Source organism: Poromitra crassiceps (genome assembly GCF_964638095.1).
Source record: "Poromitra crassiceps genome assembly, chromosome: 16".
NCBI lineage: Eukaryota > Metazoa > Chordata > Actinopteri > Beryciformes > Melamphaidae > Poromitra > Poromitra crassiceps.
The window spans coordinates 14,988,654-15,008,240 of NC_139645.1; the positions used below are offsets into that span (position 1 = coordinate 14,988,654).

A 19,587-nucleotide genomic window follows, 5' to 3' on the forward strand; every position below is an offset into this window, starting at 1 on the left:
AGATGATGTTTAGCTTCATTGCTAGCTCTGTCATGAATGTACTGTAATGGAACAGCCTTGTTCTTGTCCTAATGATAGTTTTGGCTGACGAGCTACTTAGCAGGTAAGAAGAGAAAAGAACATAGCTTCCAGCTCAGTGAGCTTCGTTAATGAGCACAGCCCAATGTCATCTTCTGGCTGCTGGACACAAAGTCAGCACGAGCCGCATCGTTACGCCATCTTGAAGGTGGAGCGTTTTTCCCCGTGTCCCCCCTCCCTCGTTAGCCGAGTGGGTAATGAGACAGACGATATCTCATCACGGCAGAGAGAGATTGTGCACTTGATTGTGAAGCCGAAAGGATGTGGGAGAGGTCTGCGCTCATCAGCTCCACCTGACATCACTCGGCAGACATAATGTTGATTTACATCAGGGGTGGGCAATTATTTTTCCTGGGGGGGCAACATGAGAAACCCAGATTGTTGCCGGGGGCCAAAATTTTTTTTTTTATCATGCCGTAACCTCTAATGAGTTATATGATTCTTATTCTTCAGCATTTATTATATTGGAAATCACTCCAAACAGCTAATTTAGGTCATCTCATTGGATTTTTCTAGCATCATACTGTAAGTAAAAATGGTGTGGTTTGTCTTAGACCTCCCGGGCCAGGCAGAACCATCATGAGGGCCGGTTCTGGCCCCCGGGCCGCATAATGATTACCAGGTCTGATTTACATTATAGTGAAGCTACACAAGAGCCAAACAGGACCTACATTTTGGTGAAATGAGCATGATGTCTTAAATTGCTAAATAATGAGCTCTGTGTGCAAGAAAGGTGAAAGAAATATGTTTAAGAATTAGGTTTAGGTTTAGAATTAGAAATGTGGAGTGCCTCATATCATGTCGGATAATCTAGTCGGAGAAATCACGATTGTAGATGCGGGGCGCCACATATTGACCAAGTTGTGACGTCGGTTTCCAAAATGGCTGAGTTGTACCTAAAAAAAAGTATGAAATCTAATCAAATAAAGCCAAAAATGAACCACAAGTACACATTTAAAAAAGACATAAAAGACATTAATATTCCTAGATTCCGAGTGCTTCGGCATTCAATTTTCCAGTGGTAGGCTATTTACATTCAGAATCTCCAAAAATAGCCAACTATCGCTTGCATGCATGCACGCTAAGGCTAGCTCAATTTCTAACGTTTCGAAGGCTGGCAGGGTGTGAACAGATGCAGTGTGAACAGCCATAAAGCAACATGAGCTACTCAGGTGGTCGAGTTGTGAGGTCTTCCCGAGGTGGAGGAACGTAGTCTGTGCAGCCATCAAAACTGATCATGTGCTGTAATGAAGACTTCATCTGCCACTCAACACTACCACCTGCCATGCTAGAGAGAGAGACTACCACCTGCCATGCTAGAGAGAGAGAGAGACTACCACCTGCCATGCTAGAGAGAGAGAATCAGAGACAGAAGCCATGTTTCCATCAACGTATGGCAATGTACCTATTTCTCTGATTTCCTCTCTCTGAATCAGAGAGAGAGAGAGAGAGAGAGAGAGAGAGAGAGAGAGAGAGAGAGAGATAAAGGGACACAGTAGGGGTGCACCGATCAGCCTTGCCAGCTTGGCGCCTTTGTCGCTATATTTAGCTACTTTTCAGAGCCCCCATGACGACTTTATTTCTCGAAAGCGATTAGTGTCAAACCTGGGGACTTTTTCTGACCATGGGAAGCAACGATAATGTGTTGAATCCACTGCATTTGCCAATAAACTGGTGCTGCTGGAGTGTGTTGCTGAAGCACAGATCCAGCTGCAGAGCTGTATGTTGGAGTGTGTTGCTGAAGCACAGATCCAGCTGCAGAGCTGTGTGTTGGAGTGTGTTGCTGAAGCACAGATCCAGCTGCAGAGAGCTGTGTTGGAGTGTGTTGCTGAAGCACAGATCCAGCTGCAGAGAGCTGTGTTGGAGTGTGTTGCTGAAGCACAGATCCAGCTGCAGAGAGCTGTGTTGGAGTGTGTTGCTGAAGCACAGATCCAGCTGCAGAGAGCTGTGTTGGAGTGTGTTGCTGAAGCACAGATCCAGCTGCAGAGAGCTGTGTTGGAGTGTGTCCAGCACTGACAATGGACGCCGACACGTGAGCAGGTGAGAAGCGGGCTGCAGTGTGCGGCTGTGCACCTAATGAAACCACAACAGGGCCTCTCCGGGCCATAAAACACTCCATTTAAAGCATTATTACATCTTAAACATTGATGCCCCGCTGGCTGCTTTAGGGCCCAAATGAGATGAATAATGTAGAGTTGACTGCACCGCTAGCTAAGCATGTGGTGAATTCAGGCCACGTAAAAACTCCTCTTCATGTCCTCATACTGCTCGAGCATCTGCTGCACTAACTGTAGTCTCTACTGGTCTTTATCATCCATTATACAATGGCTACATCAAAACAAACAATCTGATTGGTTGGCGATGCGTCCCGGCGCTGACAATGATTCCCATAATGGACACGCAGCTGTGTTTGATCGGCTGATATGCCAAGTCTTGTGGTAACCAGGGAGCTAGTTAACGTTCTTGCACGTTGTGCATGTGCGTGTGTGTGTGTGCCTACTCTTCTTCTTTGTTGCGTTTATTGGCGGCTCGCAAGCCAACTGCAGTAGGTGCATATCGCCATTTGCCGCCACCTGGGAGTTTATAGATAGGCAAGTGTTGCCGGGCACGGAAGAAATGTGTAATGTGAAAGCTGACCATCGGGGGGAGAGGGGAGGGGGAGCAATCGTACTCGGGGCGCGGAGCGGAGGCAATCGTTCCCAGTGTGAAAATGCCCTTAGGATTGTCAAAGTAGGTCAAAGTCTCTTCCATTCCCAGCGGAGATATTGGACAAGGCTAACCCATTCTAGGTTCCCGGGTTTTATAATTTGCCATTTAGTCTGCTGCTGCAGAGGAGGTCACACACACAGACCGCTTTTTGCTTTCGGACGCTCAATGAAAATCATCTTTCCTAGTTCAGTCGAGTTGTTCTACTGTAGAACATTCGTGGGCAAAATACGGCCCCAGAACCAGAACCAGAACCAGAACCAGCCTGAAGGGAAAACAAAACGACCCCCCCCTCCTCCCCAAAAAATCAATACAAGGCAGCATTATGTGAATCAATCTTGAGACGAATGATTAAAATGGGTCTGTAATGCTATTTATCAATTAAAGTTGGACAATTGTAAAACACTCTGTGTCTTGAGTCCGTATTTATAACACTAGGCTACGCGTGCTCGATTCCTAGACTCTCGAGATGATGTGCCACTTGTCTTCTTCTCCTTATACATTCACCACTTAAGCTGTGTTCACACCGAGATATTTATTTTTCTCTCTGTCGCTCGATTCAACCCTTTGGAATCGCTCTGTCGCTCTGTTTAAATCACTCGTCAACAGGCACAATAATTGATGGACATCTGGGGGCTATAACGTTATGCAATGTTATATTTGTCCACTACGAGCCACCGTAGTTGTTTACAAGCTAAGCCTATCAGCGTGCTCCTAACGCGAGCTCTATACCGGTAGTACAGACTTCACTTCATATCAGCTGTCAGCCTGTCAATCAGCTGTCAATGCGGTTTGTTGCCACACAATAAACCAGCGGTTTGTTCCAAGCCAGCGTGATCTTTGACTCACTCTCACACGGCAGCCAATCAGTGTTGAACAGCGAGCGACCGATGCCAGCGTAATTTCGCTCGAGTTGGGATATTTCATCTCGGGCGACGAGCGAATTTTCTCCCTATCGCTCCGTCTCCGTCGCTCGGACGCCCAGCGATTTTTCTCCTGGGCGAATATACGCTCAATCGCTCGTTTGCATTGACTTTGTATGTCAACTTTAATAGGTCGGTGTGAACGCAGCTTTACTCTGCAGATGATGTCAAATAAAGAAAAGAAAGAAAGAAGGAAAAAAGTCAACATTTTCTAACAAAGTTTTTGTTTTTTGAAACGAGGACCCAGGCCTTCTGGGCTGGCACAGCCCTCTGGGGAGAAAAAAAAAAGTTGCCCACCCCTGTTCTAGAATGTACAGTATTACTCTTCAAGCTTCATAGCATGCTTCAGACATATTGCATACAGAGACTATTTATAACGGTGAACAGAGTGCAGCAGAGTAAACCAGATAGATTAGTAAACTAACAGATTTATATACATTTTATAGACATTTATATATATTATGTATACTGAATCGAGTAAGTTGTTTCTCTTCCACACAGTCGACCCGGGTTCAACTCCACATTACAGTCTGTGAGAATGTGTGTGCATGTCGAGGCGGGTTAGTGTTTTTCACTGGTTCAGTCTTGATCATATTATAGAGACGTGAGAGTGAATATCTTACGACAACAACCGCAAGGACGCAAGAACAAAAGAGATAAGTAAAGACAGCTTACTGTCTTTACTGATAAAGTGGAAGGATGGTTAAGGACACACCGTCATTGGGCATTTGAGCAGAAGTAATTCAGTAATGTGTTTTCAAATAGCCTCTATAATGGAATGTGTTGCGCAAGCACATTGATTTGGTCGGGTATTTATGTTTCAAACAGAAATCAAGTCAAAGTGTTATTTAGGCAAATGTATTTGCTTAATATTATATGACAACCTTGATATGAATCGGATAAATTCAAAATATATTCCCACCCTGGGGAAGGGCAGCTCTTTCTTTCTGGCCAAATCATGATACAGTACATAGCCTAAAGTGGTTCTCAACTGGTCTAGCCTCACGACCCACATTGTTCCTTAGTCATTAAGTCGCGACCCAATTTTCAGAATTTAGCCCAACTTTGTAGCATCATTTAGCTCCCCTTCGCAACAAGCTAGCATGGCATGCCTTAGGTCTTCTGGTTTCATATGGTACCAGTATCTTCACTCTGGATTTAAAAATGAGCCCGCTACATTCACGTGACATTTTCACTGGTTCAGTCTTGATCCACTTCTAGTTCTAGTTTGAATCGCGATTCGGAGCTTCGGTCTTTGACGTACAGTGGATTCTTTGTTGGGCAGTGGGTTTCGGGAGTGGAGGTATTGGTTTGTGTCTCGGCTGTAGGTTTTTTTATGTAAAAATTCAATTGGTTTTTAATTGATTAATTCATTGATTAATTCATTGATTAATTCATTGATTAATTCATTCATTGTGGCAGGGATGGGAGGGAGGGTGAGGGGACCACGGGCCGGACTCGAACCCGGGTCACTGCGGGAAGGACTGGGCCTTATGGTATGCGCCCTACTCGGTGAGCCACCGCAACACGCCCCACTGCTTTTGGGTCGTGTTGTATGTAAAGCACTTTGTAAACATTGTCTTTCTTAGAAAAGGATATACAACTAAGTTTATCATCATGAAGTTATTATAAACACACAACATAATATGCCTCTAAAATCAATGCTTACACACAGAAGAGCTGTTGCTGTGCTTTCCTTCTCTCTCTCTCTCTCTCTCTCTCTGTCTCTCTCTCTCACCTCTCACACTCTCTCTCTCTCTCTCACACACACTCTCACACACACACACACACACACACACACACAAACACACACACACACACACACACACACACACAAACACACACACACACACACACACAGAGCGATCCCCAGGGTGTCGTTTCAACTGATAATGCTGAGCCAAATTACAGTAACAGCGTCTCTCTCCCTCTGAACTGAGCTCTCTCTTTCTCCACACCGCTCCAACTCCCCAGCCTCTCTCTCTCTCTCTCCCCTCTCTCACTGTCTGTCTGTGTCTCTTTATCTCTCACCTCCGTCACAGACGTCAGACCACCACCAGTCCCTCTTCTCAATCTGATACTTACATAGAGACGGTGCACTGAGGCAGAGATGTTGTAGTATGATGGTGACAGCTCTTTTGTGTGTTGTGAGTGATTATGTTGAAAGCAGTCATCATCTCGTGTGTTAATTATGACTGTATTTTCTCTGCTGGGTGTTGCTGTTGTTGTTGTTGTTGTTGGTGTTTTTTGTCTCGGGGGATGCGGGTGTCACAACAGCTTTGTACAGCGCGACTTCTGGATAAGTCACAGAACTCAATTTGCTGTTTATAAAATGCTTTCTGTGTGCAGGTTACAGACAGAGAGGGAGAGAGAGAGAGAAAGAAAGAAAGAAAGAGAGAGAGGGAGAGAGAGAGCGCAATTGAGTTCAGCACTCTCTGAACCTCTTTGAAGATGAAAGGCATTTCTCTTTTTTTATTAATTGCCCAAAACCATGGGCAAGGAAAACATATAAAGAAGAGTTTTTCTTTACTGGCTGATTCTCACAAACTAGCTGTACTACTTGGGAAGATGATTCCATGTTTATAGCTGGGAAATAGACCTTCATATATATCAGCTTTACATCATTCAAGACATTGATTATTATTGTGTACAGTAGCTATTGCATCTAAATATGTTCGACTCTGAAATCGCTTGAGAGAAATTTGCACGTCCGATGTATGCCTGCGATTTCACTCAAGAGCAGCAGAAAATTCACAGGGGGGAAATGGCACCCTCTATACCGTGGCTATTGGTGGAAAACTGGAATTACACCTCAGCAGTGAGGGAAATTGCAAAACATTGCAATTCCAGTGCGGAGCGCACAGGGGGCGCTGGCCATAATTTCCCCATGTATAATAATAATAGTATCCTTCTTTGCCTTGTATATTTTCTTAATTTTAGTCTGCTTTTTGCAAGGTATATTTTAAAAAAAATCTTTAATTGGCCAAATCTTTGCCTATACTGTATATTCAAGAAAAATATTGGTATTGGCAGATATCCAAATTCAGGTATCGGAATCGGATCGGAAGTGAAAAATGTGGATCGGTGCATCCCTATTGCTAATGTATGCTTTGGCAATGTAAGATGCACCTTATCATGCCAATAACGCCCTTTGAATTGAATTGAATTGAATTGAGAGAGAGAGAGAGAGAGAGAGACAATAAGAGAGAACATGGGTTTGAGGAGATCTCGAGAACTGCTTTTGTTTGCTCCGTATCCTGGAGGAGCGAGTGGACGAGGTGAAGCTCCACCCGCACTTGAAGGTTAGCTTTCATACCACATCTAAAGATCACACATGCAGCGCGGCCGCGGCTAAGCTGGGCGCCAGAGGAGGCGCTAGGAGAGGTGAAGGAGCTTGTGGCGCCCCCGCCGAGCGGTGCCAAGCGCCCCCCCCCCCCCCCCCCCCCCCCCCCACCCCCGGGGCCCTCTGGGAAACGCTGCCACCGCCAACCTGCCTGCAGGCCGAGAGCCGCGCGGCACAGGAAGTGACCTTCTGGAAAACAGAGGACGACTGGCGCTCCGTGTGACAGCAGAGCCAATGTCATTACCGTGATTAGCTATTCAGCTCCAAAACAAAGAGCTGGCACTGTGGCAGGAAGGAGGTGTGTGGGGGGGGGGGGGCTCTACAAGGACAAAGCCATTAATTTAATTAGGAAGATTTGGACAATCGCCGTTACAGACTACACTTATGTAAGCATCTGACCTTGCCTAGGCTCTGCACAGACATACTGCTACCACTAGTAGGGGCTAGAGAGAGAATATGACCTACTGTAACGTATGGAAACCCCCTCTCAGCCAAATATGGCTACAAATATGTCACCTCGGACTGCAAAAAAACAAGATGGCGGCGGCCAATATGTCAAACCCGAGGCGTCAAAACAGTAGTCCACAAACCAATGAGTGACGTCACATTCACTACGTCCATCTTTTACCACAGCCATCTGCTCTCTCTCTCTCTGTCTCTCTCTCTCACACACACACACACACACACACACACACACACACACACACACAATAACATGTTGTATTTCAATGGGTATCATTATTTCTGGATGTCTGAGCTGACGTCTGTGAATTATTCCTGGTAATGTTCATTGGAATCCTATAGCACGCCCCTACAGCAAAGTAGAAAATACATTTTTCATTCAGACAGATCTAGTCGAGTCATGACATTAGCCACAGAGGAGCAGCAGACAGCAGAGCGGAGAGTCCAGGATGAAACGGGGCTCGGTTATTAAGCCTGCGTGTCAGAGCCTGACTGTTAATCACTGTGGATCTGAGTTTATTTGTAGAAAAGCAGGGAGAATAAAGCTGTGATTCACAGTTTCAAGTTTTTACTGATTTCTCTCCCATTTTCTCCCCGATTCTACTTGGCCAATCCCCCCTTCCTGTCTCCCGGCCGTTGCTCCACCCCCTCTGCCGATCTGGGGAGAGTTGTACACTAGCACATGCTTTCACCGATACATGTGCAGTCGCCAGCCGCTTCTTTACACCTGACAGCAAGGAGTTTCACCGGCAGGACGTAGCACGTGGGAGGATCACGCTATTCCCCTCAGTTCCCCGCCTCCCCAAACACACGCCCCGACCGACCAGAGGGGGCACTAGTGCAGCGACGCAGGACACATACCCTTGTCTGGCTTCCCATCTGCAGACACGGCCAATTGTGCCTGGATGGGCGCCCGACCAAACCGAGGAGGTGACACGGGGGCTCGAACCTGCGACCCTCGTGTTGCTAGGCAGGGAATTTACGGCTGCACTACCCGGATGCCCTGTGATTCAGAGTTGAGTCCGTGCAGAAGGAATATAATGACTTCGACTTCACACGAGTCACCTGACCCCAGACTGACTCTATTATTAATAAGGAATTCAAAAAATGGCGGCAAGTCTCGAGACATTCCTGCAATCTAACGAGCTCTTTTTGTATGCAAGGAGGTGGAGGATCTTTTGATTATTTTGAAGAAAAGCTTATAAAAGTTATTTTCTGTGGAAACACTGCAGTGAAAGTCTGGTTCCTAAATTGGATATTGTGTATATATGCCGCCTAAAATAAGTTCAGCACCCACACATCTCAAACCTGAATATAAACAGCTTTCTCCACGAGGAGCCGGGCTGAGTCAGTCCATTCTAGATGTTCCATCCCACTGACAGATGGATATGTGTCTATTATAGCGGAATAGAGAAGACCATAAACAACTTGCTCAAATATGTCTCCTCTCTGTCTCTCCCCACCTTTCCTGTCTGCCTACTGGCCTACTCCTATCTAAATAGATTAAAGGTGAAATAAGCAACTTCACACTCATGTCACTCGACAACACTCCCTTCTTTTCCAGTCCCTGAACACCATGTGGATGACAGGTGGTCTGACTGGACCCTGAAGTCAGCAGCTGTAGTGTGCAGAGAGCTGGACTGTGGCTCTGCTGTTTACACAGAAAGGAGAAAGGCTTCCTCAGTAAGATCTGTATTGAAGTTCAGTTCTTCCTGTCTTCAGTCTGGATCTACACTGAGGGAGTGTTTAATAACAGAGTCTGACTCTTCATCTGTCAGCCTGCAGATCAACTGCTCAGGTAACACCATCAATAACACGTGTGTGTGTGTGTGTGTGTGTGTGTGTGTGTGTGTGTGTGTGTGTGTGTGTGTGTGTGTGTGTGCGTGTGCGTGTGCGTAGCAAATTGTACATATTTTACAGGTTACTACTCACTGTACTGCTGCACTCATATTTGGGCTGCTCTGAGTCTGTTTTAGAATACATTTTAATTATTGTGATGTTACTATTGGGGTTTTTTTGTATACAAGGGATCAGCCGACAGCATTTTGGTAAACAAACCGCTTCACTGGGTGTCAACGGCAATGGAACCCTATGGAGCACAAGTGGCGCGAGGCGTGAGTGTCTGACTCTAGCCAGTTAACTCTGTTTACATTTTAAAAACTGCGACAGTTCACACAACTTTTACACAACATGCATATATTATACATCAAACTCTTGAGCTACTTCTGCTCTCACTCAGAATGTCAAAATATAAGCGATGTGATGTATACTGCCCTACAAATCATAACCGCAGTAACTACGCCAACACTGAAACTGAGAAAAATGGCTTTAAAGTTTTTTGACTGTCCAGCCAAATGAGATATAGGTTGAAAAGTGGCAATGCGCTTATTAAATATGTATACGTTAAAGTATTTTTTTGGGGCAGAAACAATTATCAATTACTTGACCTATGACCCCAGAAATGCAGATACGGCACTCTGTCTGTGTATTACCTTAAACAGATGTGTAGGTAATACAAGGGAAAAGCGCAGTAACTACAATCTAATGTGCTTCTCCTGTCTTGTTTTTCATGAGACAATTGTAATCGGTTTTGATTTTGATACCACATCATATCTGTATTTAATTGTTTTATTGTTTACATGTTTAAAACATTTAAATGGATGAGTAACAGATAAATTCAGATAATCCTGAAGTCAGTTGATGTAATCTTCACCACTGGTGTTGCTTTTTGGTCATCATTCTGACACAATTAATTAATGAGCACAGTTGTTTTATTATCTTAATTTAGAACAGGTTTTCTTTACAAATCAGATCAGCTTTTCAGATTGATAATTCATACAAGAACATATACGGTATATTACATAGCATATTCAAATTATTTTGAATAAAATTAATTACAGACTGAGTCTGAATGCTGATCATTTATGCAGCAATTAAAAAGCTTGTCCTGATGAGCTAGGTAGTGATACCAAACAATTATCACTATCTACAGCCAGATTAACGCTTCCCAGTGGATAGCCTTCTTTATTGGATGATCTCTTATGGATTATTAGCTAGGAATACAGCATTTACGATTTTAAAGACACTGAAGACTCATTCATTAACAAATTGGACAGCTGTCAGTGCGCTCTCATATTGGGAATTGACTGGATTAACTAAACAGATTGTGCCATTATGAGTGATTGATATGTTGGGCTTTGTTATGGAAAGAGCGGGAAAATTGCAGTAACTACAAAATCCAACCAAAAACCAGTCTGAACCGCAGTAACTACACCTCAAAGTGTAGTTACTGCGTTTATCTCTGTTTAAGTCCAGCTGAAGCTCTGTGAAAGCAAATCAAACTGCAGTAAGTGTAGTTACTGCAGTTTTGTCTGGTTTTTGGTTGGATTTCGTAGTTACTGCAACTTTTATACTCTGTTTTTTCAAATATAGAGCAAGACTGAACTTCGAAAATTTGTCACATGATAAAACAGATATCTAAAATATCAATTTCAATAATAACTCAATTTTGACCAAAATTGTAGTTACTGCGGTTTTGATTTGGAGGGCAGTATAGTTTTTGAGATATTGACGTTTGTTTGACACAACTCATACTATTATCTGCTGCGGGGTTCCGCATTTCTGGGTGGCAAGTGACGTCACGCTGATTCGTCCTATTATTGTTAATTCTTGAAGCACATTTTGTCCATCATTATGGCAAACAGCCTTTTCTTTCTGGGACTGACCCATTATTACGAAACACCAATAGTCCTGGAGGCTGGGTTGAGGCGTGGGGTTTTGGGAAGTTTACGGTCAAGGCTGTCAGAAGCCAGTCCAGTTGTGGACGTTTTTTTGGGCAGTACAATGCCATGGCACCTTTTCTTTCCGCACTTTACAAACTCTCCACATTGACTTTGTCCATTGTGACAGTCGTCCTCCCAGCTGAGGGCAACACTGCCTCAGTCGCACGTTGCCCACATATCTTCACCTGATGTCTTCTCTGCTACAGGATCGATTCAAACGCACGGGGGAAATTTCCTATGATCACGCTGATCCACCTTCAGATGAAGTCTGTTGGGTTTGTTGATCCACAGTCAGATAAAGTCTGTTGGGTTTTTTGATCCACAGTCAGATGACTGTAACTCCACAGCCTAACCCCATCTACCAGCCCATCATGGAGGCTCAAACAACAGAGTGACAGCTCAATCCCACTCACGCTGCTGCCTGACACAAAGCCAGAGGATTCCGTTTGGTAAGCCAATCACATCAAAGACAAAGACAGCATGTGACGGGGGAGATCCAAATGGATCAAGTCATGAAAATAAAAGGATCATTTTGTTGTTATTGTTGTTGTTGTTGGAACATACAGCAACACATCTGAAAACCCTGAGGTGTTTTTGTCTCCAATCTTTTCAATGTATTCTAAAAATATCAACGCCTATAATAAGAATGTGTCTAAATGAAAAAGAAAGCCTGATGTGGATGCGGGGGAACAGGCGGTTGGCTCGTTGTTATACAATCTCTCTTCACTTCCATGGTAGCTTAAACTTAAACCTTAACTTAAGCTTAAACCCGCTAAACGCCATTGCCAGAGTTTCTACCTTCCTTATCTTGACGTATTCCGGAGTAACACATTCCCGATAAACATTCCCAAAAGACACAAATAAACGGTTATATATCTATGGATAGACAGGCGGGACATAACATGTCTGGGACGAGAGGGACTGAGTGCGAGACAAGGGAGACAGGAGCCCGCTAAAGAATTTAATTTGACCCGACGAATCTGAAATTTACCGGGCACGTTTCAATAACAGTCTGTGTTACAATCTCAATATAATGTAAATCCAGGTTACAGCGTCTGGCTGGCTCACTGCGCCCAGACCCAGAGCAGGGAACCGGGTCGCGGTTCCCCCCCAGGCAGACAGCCGCTTCCCGACCGCGGGGAGAGAGCCGACCGCCGGCCGGGAAACGAGCCGCGGGCCGGGACATGGTGAATAGCAATATTTCTGACATGGGGAGAAATACTGCAAATGAAGTCAGGAATATGAGGTGCATCACCAATAGCTGGTTTTTCACAGCGGTAAAGTGTTTTGTGTGGGATGTTTCCTCGATTTACTTGTTTTCCTTGGGGCTGTAACCTCTTTTGACATAACATATACATTGTTGAACATGCAGAGACGTTATTTATCTTCGCTGTCTTTGCAGTCATCTCCTTTTTCTTTGGCTAAACGTTGTTGTCAGGTGTGTTAGGTGTGGTTATCGTCCCTGCTGTGGCCACTGCATCCTCTTAACTTCCTGTAGTGGGCAGTGAACGTCACAGTCGTTTGCTGGATAAACGAGTCAATAGAAATAGGCCTTTTTCGCAGCAGCCATGTTGTTGTGCCTAAAATACAGGAGGTAACACAGGTGCACCCCAAAACATTAATTAGGGTTTCCAACTTCCAGTCCATTTAGGTCTTCCAGTGCTGGGGGCCCAAATCAATGAGTTGGTTGCACCTGTGTTTACCCTGCCTTTTAGACACAAAACGGTGGCTGTGAAAAAGGCCCATCCGGTGACACGAGTTAACTGAACTCTCACACACTAAGTAGAACAGAGTCTGGCGCTGATCTCTCCACCGGTCATTTTTGCAGACTCACCTTACGCTGTCGACCCATTCAAATCCACCTGTGGATTTCAGGGTCCGCTAGAGTCTCTAGACCGACCGCTGTGAAAGGGGCATCATCAGTACAGCGAGAGCAGCCAGGGCCAGAGAGACTCTACATGGCGAGAGAGAGTATCTCCAGCCATTTACAAATGCTTGAGATCCACGTTTAATGAGCCTTGAAATCAATAAAGTGCTGTGAAGTGCACAAATCTAATAGCACTCAATTTCAAGGCTAATGGGACTGCCGATCTGCCACTGCTTTGTATGAAGAAATCAGCGTTGACATTTACGACGAATGAGATGATTAGCAGTTTGATTAATTTTTTCTTTCTTTTTATTAGTTGATTTTAGTTGTCAGAATTCATGCAGAGTCCTTGTGCAAAGTTGTAATCAAAGGCCACTTGACTTGATTGTGTTGTGAGAAGAACGTGTGGGAAGATTATTTAAGACTATTTTATTGGATTTCCACTCCTAAATTTGTGTGGGATAAATTCAATTACATTACATCTTCACAAAACCATTTTCTTCCTCCTTCTCACCACTGAAACTCTGCATAATCACTAAGCAAACCAAAAGAGAATCTGGCAACTGCCTTTCAAATTGCTTTGTTTCCATTCAGGTTTTGTGCAAATTGGAGTCAAACTTTTGAAAAGTCGACAATTTTCAAATCTGGTGCTTTCCCCAACGACTTATGAATACGTTTAAATGAATAAGTAGATTTGTGTGTGGACGGAGTGACACAAGATCACAATGAGCTTCCCAAGAGTTACAGGAGAAGTAACAATTATTCTGTCAGGTAATCTGCTGGTGGCTGTCAATTCAACATTTTACAGACAGAACAACATTTTAGGTTCCATAAGAACATTTGATTTGCTGCAGGGTTATTGGGCCGTTCTTTGGGCCGGTTCCGCCAGAGGAATGCATCGCAGCGGACTGGACAAGCTGCCCACTGTGGACAACACAGGGTTAGGATAACTCTGTGTCACTCATTATTCATTCACAAAATATGTTTTCAACGCCGTTTTTTTCGAATGACCCCTCTATCGACAGACTAACAAATCCACCTCAAGCGATATTTGCGACCCCCCCTCCCCCCCTCAATCTATCAGTCAATAAATGTGTTTCCATTCAACTTATTCCAACATGAAATTTCAATGTTCACATAAAATAGCTTCAGGGAAATCAGCACTTTTGCCACCACTCCAAATCCCATCCTGATCAAATCTTATCAGTACGCAATTAAGGATGAGAGATAATATGCACATATTGTATGCTAGTGAAAAGTTAACACCAAGTGAATATCGCTGATTTTTTCATGTAGTTCTATGTAGTACAGCAGCATATTTGAGCCGGTGTGACAGTCGTGGCATGCAGTGTGTGTGTGTGTGTGTGTGTGTGTGTGTGTGTGTGTGTGTTGGGGGGTTGGGTGGGGGGTCACAGCGTCCTTGTTACAGTGTCACATCTGGCTTCAGGAGCTGGTATCAGGAGCAGTGATTGCCATTTTGAACACAATTCGAAAGCTCATTCCTCAGGCCAGCGGGGGGCCTGCAGGTGGGGGTCAGCTGTCTAAGATGGAATGGGCGTGATGTAGGCCAGTGGTTCCCAACCTTTTTTGTCTTATGTACCCCTTGAGCTGTTTTTCCATGACAATAGTACCCCTCACTCATGCGTGTTGATGATTACATACAAGTAAATCTATACAAAATATATGTTTCACTGAACTGCCGGTGTTTGGGCTTTTTAGTTGTTGTTTTTTGCCATTATCAGTAGCAGAACAGTGTAGCAGTTGACACTTGCCAGCAGAACTAGTTGCGGCACACACATCACATTTTAACAATGGGCTTATGAAATGACTTGGAATATATATATATTTATTTATCATTTTGGAAGTAAATTGTATTTCCCAATCATTCCAAGTACCCCCTGCAAGCTGCTCAAGTACCCCTAGGGGTACACGTACCCCTGGTTGGGAATCCCTGATGTAGGCTATAGCTGGCTAGATGAGTTCAGGTCTCTGTGGCGAGGCGGGTTCCCTCCTGACCTAATGGGTTTGTCCCAAATTCAGCCACACAGGAGGCGACTCTGTGGACCCAGTGACAACCCAACCCCACGCGCCTTCCTCTACAGCGGCACTGAGCTTCAACAACACCGAGCACTGAGGAGAGTTACATCAGATATGTCTGTCTACATAATGAACTCAAATCGACTCTCAGTAACTGTCAAACTAAATGAATGCCTGCAAAACTGTTGACCGTTTTTGGATATGTGTGGGATAATGTGCAAAATAAATCACCGTTGTTTTTCGGTGGAGTGTCCCTTTAACATAACTAAAACCAGTGCAACCTCTTAATAAACAGTATAGATCATTAGTTTCTTAAAGCAATGTCCCTTATGGTGTGACAACGTTGGCATCCGAAGGCCTTCGACTGGGAGTAGCAACTGAAGATGGCTACCCACTGTAGTATTCATTAGAGCTGTGCAATAAAATCGATAGGGCAATACTGTATCGATATTTCAGAAAAATATCGTGATATATCGCCATATCGATTTTTTTTTGCACAGCCGTGTGTTCAGTGACACAATAAGAATACTTTTTATTTCAGTGCGTTCAGTAAGACACTCAACACTCAGTAGTTTTGACTAAATCTGTCCACTAAGTTATCAATATAAAGTGATATATTATTACACTACCTGGGTGGTGCAGAGCGTGTTGTATGTTTAGCTCTGTTTTTAAATTTTTTGTAAATTATGTAGAGTATTGCAATATATCGCAATATGTATTGTATCGCAATGTATGGTGATACAATCGTATCGCGACCCATGTATCGTGATACGTATCGTATCGTGAGGTCCTTGCCAATACTCAGCCCTAGTATTCATTGCGTTTGGATGTGTGTGGATGTGTAAACGTTTTGCATATGTAAAAGACTGAAACAACTCAGACTAAGGGTTGAAACATGTGTCAAATAATTATATGAATTGGGTTTCTCCTAATACGATAACGGCCTCTATCCAATCAAGAAAATCACACTGTACTGTTTACATGACCTCTTGAAGAGAATTGCCCGGCCTGGCTAGACTATGATTGGTTTATTTAGACACGCTCACTTAATTGGTCTGTGTAAACATCTTAGATTGAGTTTGATTGGCCAAAAGATGCAGTAGCTGCAGAGGATAAATTCCCCCCGCGGGGATAATAAAGTATACAAAATAGAAAAACGTGGATATTAAATTTGCAAAGGAAACAGCACGGCTCAGTGCACCGGAGGGCAGAGGATTAATCAAACCAAATAAACTGGGCTATTAGAAAAATCACGTTACTTTGAACCATGTAAACGCTGCCATTAAAATATCGCTGTAAGCTGATTACTCCCAGTAATCAAGGTATTGCTGTGGATGTAAATTTGCTCAATGTCATTTATTCAACTATTGATTGTTGGTTTATTTCTTAAATGGAACGCTCTAAATCTTGCTCGTGCATTAATTTACATTCATTTGTACAGCATGCAGTTGCAGCTAAGCAATTTGATGGATTCCAGGCTGGCTGATAACTCCTATGAAGCTAAACATGCTTTATTGATTGCTATGCCAACACATACAGTATGGTAACAACATAGCTAATGAGTGATTTTATCTTGTTTTCTCTATTTTTTTTATTCCCATGTATTTTATTTATTTTGTATTTATTTATTTTTCTTGTATTTCTATGTATTTTTTTTTCCATTCCTACAGTACTTTGAAGATTGCCTCATATCTGGCTGAATCTGTCTCATTATCGCTCTAGTGGTGACCAACAGCTATGTGAGAACAGTATATTTATAGCTCTAATAGTTCCTACTGGTTCAATATACAGTAAGGCATATATTACTTCATATCACTTTAATAGACAGCCAAGCCAATCAGAAGAACCGAGTATTGTTCCAAGCCATTATATCAAAATGCATTTTGAAATTATGAGCAAAAAGCACATTCCTGCTTTTTTGTAACTTCATTATTAGTGTGTCAATTACACGCATCCAAAAAAGACACAAAAAGACATTATGATATTAATTGTTATATTATTCCAAAAATGGAGTAAAGAGAGCACTGCAGCGCATCATTAACTCCACTCTCACTGCACAAAGAATAACAGAGTGAGAATAACAGGTCATTTTGTCTTCTCCTTCTTGCCGACACTCCAGCGTGAAGCTAAGCTTTATCTCCAGCGTGACGCTAAGCTTTATCTTGAGCAGCCGCGGCTGAGAGATAGCCGCTGCGGTGCTCATTAATCCAAGAGCGAAAGGCCTGGGATCGATACTCCCTCCCGTACATCACGCGGGCTTCTGGACGGTGAGAGGCGGAGACGGAACACCCCCCACCCCCTCCCCGTCTTCACACCGACCCGCACGACTGATGGTCGACCGCACGACCGATGCCTCGGCCACGCCCCAGGCGGGGCGGGGAGGGCGGGCTGAGAGGGATGGGTCCCAGTTGAGCGCGTGTTCATGGATCAGGGCTGACTGAGTGCTCCTTCACAAACACTCCTTCACGGCCGGATCGATGCAGCGATTATATCATTGTTACCTGCCTGCACTTCATTATGGAAACTGCAGAGGAGCTGTGAGGAGGAGGCAGCCTCCCCTCACAGTGCTGTGTGTGCGTGTGTGTGTGCGCGCGCGCGTGTGTGTATTGAGGCCATGTGGAAGGAACAAAAACTGCAGCTCCACGAATGGCCACTTGAGGCTGGCTGTCAAAGTGAGTAAATCCCCATTCACCCGCATGTTAAAATGCCCGACGTTACAGCAGAGATAAACATGTTTACAGCCTCGTACAAAAAACGGTTTTGGTCTCTATAGCTAATTTGACCTTTTCATGACAACTGTATGGGGGGTGAATTTTTATATTAGATGATAAAAGACCGTTTTGGCCGTGATTGACAGGTCGCCTGTCCAGTGATCACGCAGCTCGCCGATCACAGACTAATATCAGGCGACGCTGCGGCTACAAATACGTCACTTCTGGCTCCAAAAAACAAGATGGCAGATGCCCATCTTTCTTTTTACAGTATATAGTGTGCTTGCATGTGTGTGTGTGTGTGGCGCACACGCGTGGGCACGTCCGTCCTTGTGTAACATCTCGTTGACAAAGCAGTTAACAGCCTCTCATCCACACTGTCTGAGACATGGTGAAAAAGTTAATTGACTCCATTCATACAACGCCTTTCTAGATATCATAACATATCACAGGGAGGGAGGCAAACTCAACTCCTCCATCACGACACAAACATTTACCTTGATAAACCCACAGCTCAGCTTCACAAGAGCATGGCACAAATCAAAACAGTGAGGGAGGTGGCTTGTGACAGAGACAAGGAGCATGTGTAAGAGCTGAGAAAACATGTCGGAGTGTGTGTGTGTGTGTGTGTGTGTGTGTGTGCGTGTGTGCGTGTGTGTGTGTGTGTGTGTGTGTGTGTGCGTGTGTGCGTGTGCGTTACCTGTTGCAGTCGACGTGCAGCAGCAGGTGCGACGCGCTGACGGTGAGGGCGATCTTGTGCCACTGTCCGTCGGCGAGCCGGTAGGGGAAGGACTCTGAGCGCGGCTTGCCTTTGAAGCGGTAGTGGTAGCGGATCTCCTCTCTCACCCCGCTGCTCTCCAGCTCAAAGTAACTGCGGGGGGGGCGGGACAAGGGGGCAGAGGTCAAGTCTCCATGTGGGGTTACGAAGCATCTTAAAGCAGGGAATACACTCCAGTGTTTCCCCTACCATTCTACAGGCCTGGCGGGCCCGCCAGGCCAACAGCGCTCCCACCAGGCCCGAAAAAATTGCAAAAATAAATAAATAATAATAATAATAATAATAATAATAATAATAATAATAATAATAATAATAATAATAATAATAATAATAATAATAATAATAATAATAATAATTATAGCTGCTGCGCAGCAATGGGTCGTGGCCGGGCAAGTCTCAAGGCTTTGAGCCTTGATTGAGCCTTGAGCCTTGAAATCAGCTCAGAAGTGTCAAGTGTCAATACAAGAAGGAAGGTTGGCCATAATGACAATGAATCAGCACTTCCTGCCGCCCTTCAAAATAAAACAATTTAGAAGGTACAGGTACTGAATGCTGCTATAGCGCCCCCTAAAGGCGAAATTACACAATATTTATCCTATAGGCTCAGAGTACATCCTTCCACACCTGGACCAAGGTTGGTTAGGATCGCACGTTGTGTTCTAGAGTTATGGTGATTCTTGTGAAATTGGCCCCACCCACAGAAGTTTGGAAGTCGATTATATCGCAACGGTGTGCTTTTTTCAAATACCACGAAACAGTGTTGTGCAGGACACTCATCACATGATGTGTGCTTTGGTTTGGTGAAGACTGGACAACATTTCAAGGGGGAATCGCAAAAAAACTGTTTTGGACCAAATTCAAAATGGCAGGAAATCTAGTCAGACGGAAATGGGCGTGGCC

At 44.2% G+C, this 19,587-nt stretch overlaps 1 protein-coding gene across 1 annotated transcript in view; it reads right to left on the reverse strand.

Moving 5' to 3' along the window:
- LOC310790905 (protein kinase C-binding protein NELL1-like) overlaps nt 1–19,587 on the reverse strand; it is a gene marked incomplete at its 3' end in the record, with an annotated part of 306,141 nt that overhangs the window by 223,141 nt on the left and 63,413 nt on the right. The window contains exon 4 of the mRNA XM_083652616.1: nt 18,610–18,780. Within this exon, the coding sequence (XP_083508742.1) occupies nt 18,610–18,780 (171 nt within the window). The remainder of the gene's footprint in view (nt 1–18,609; nt 18,781–19,587) is intronic.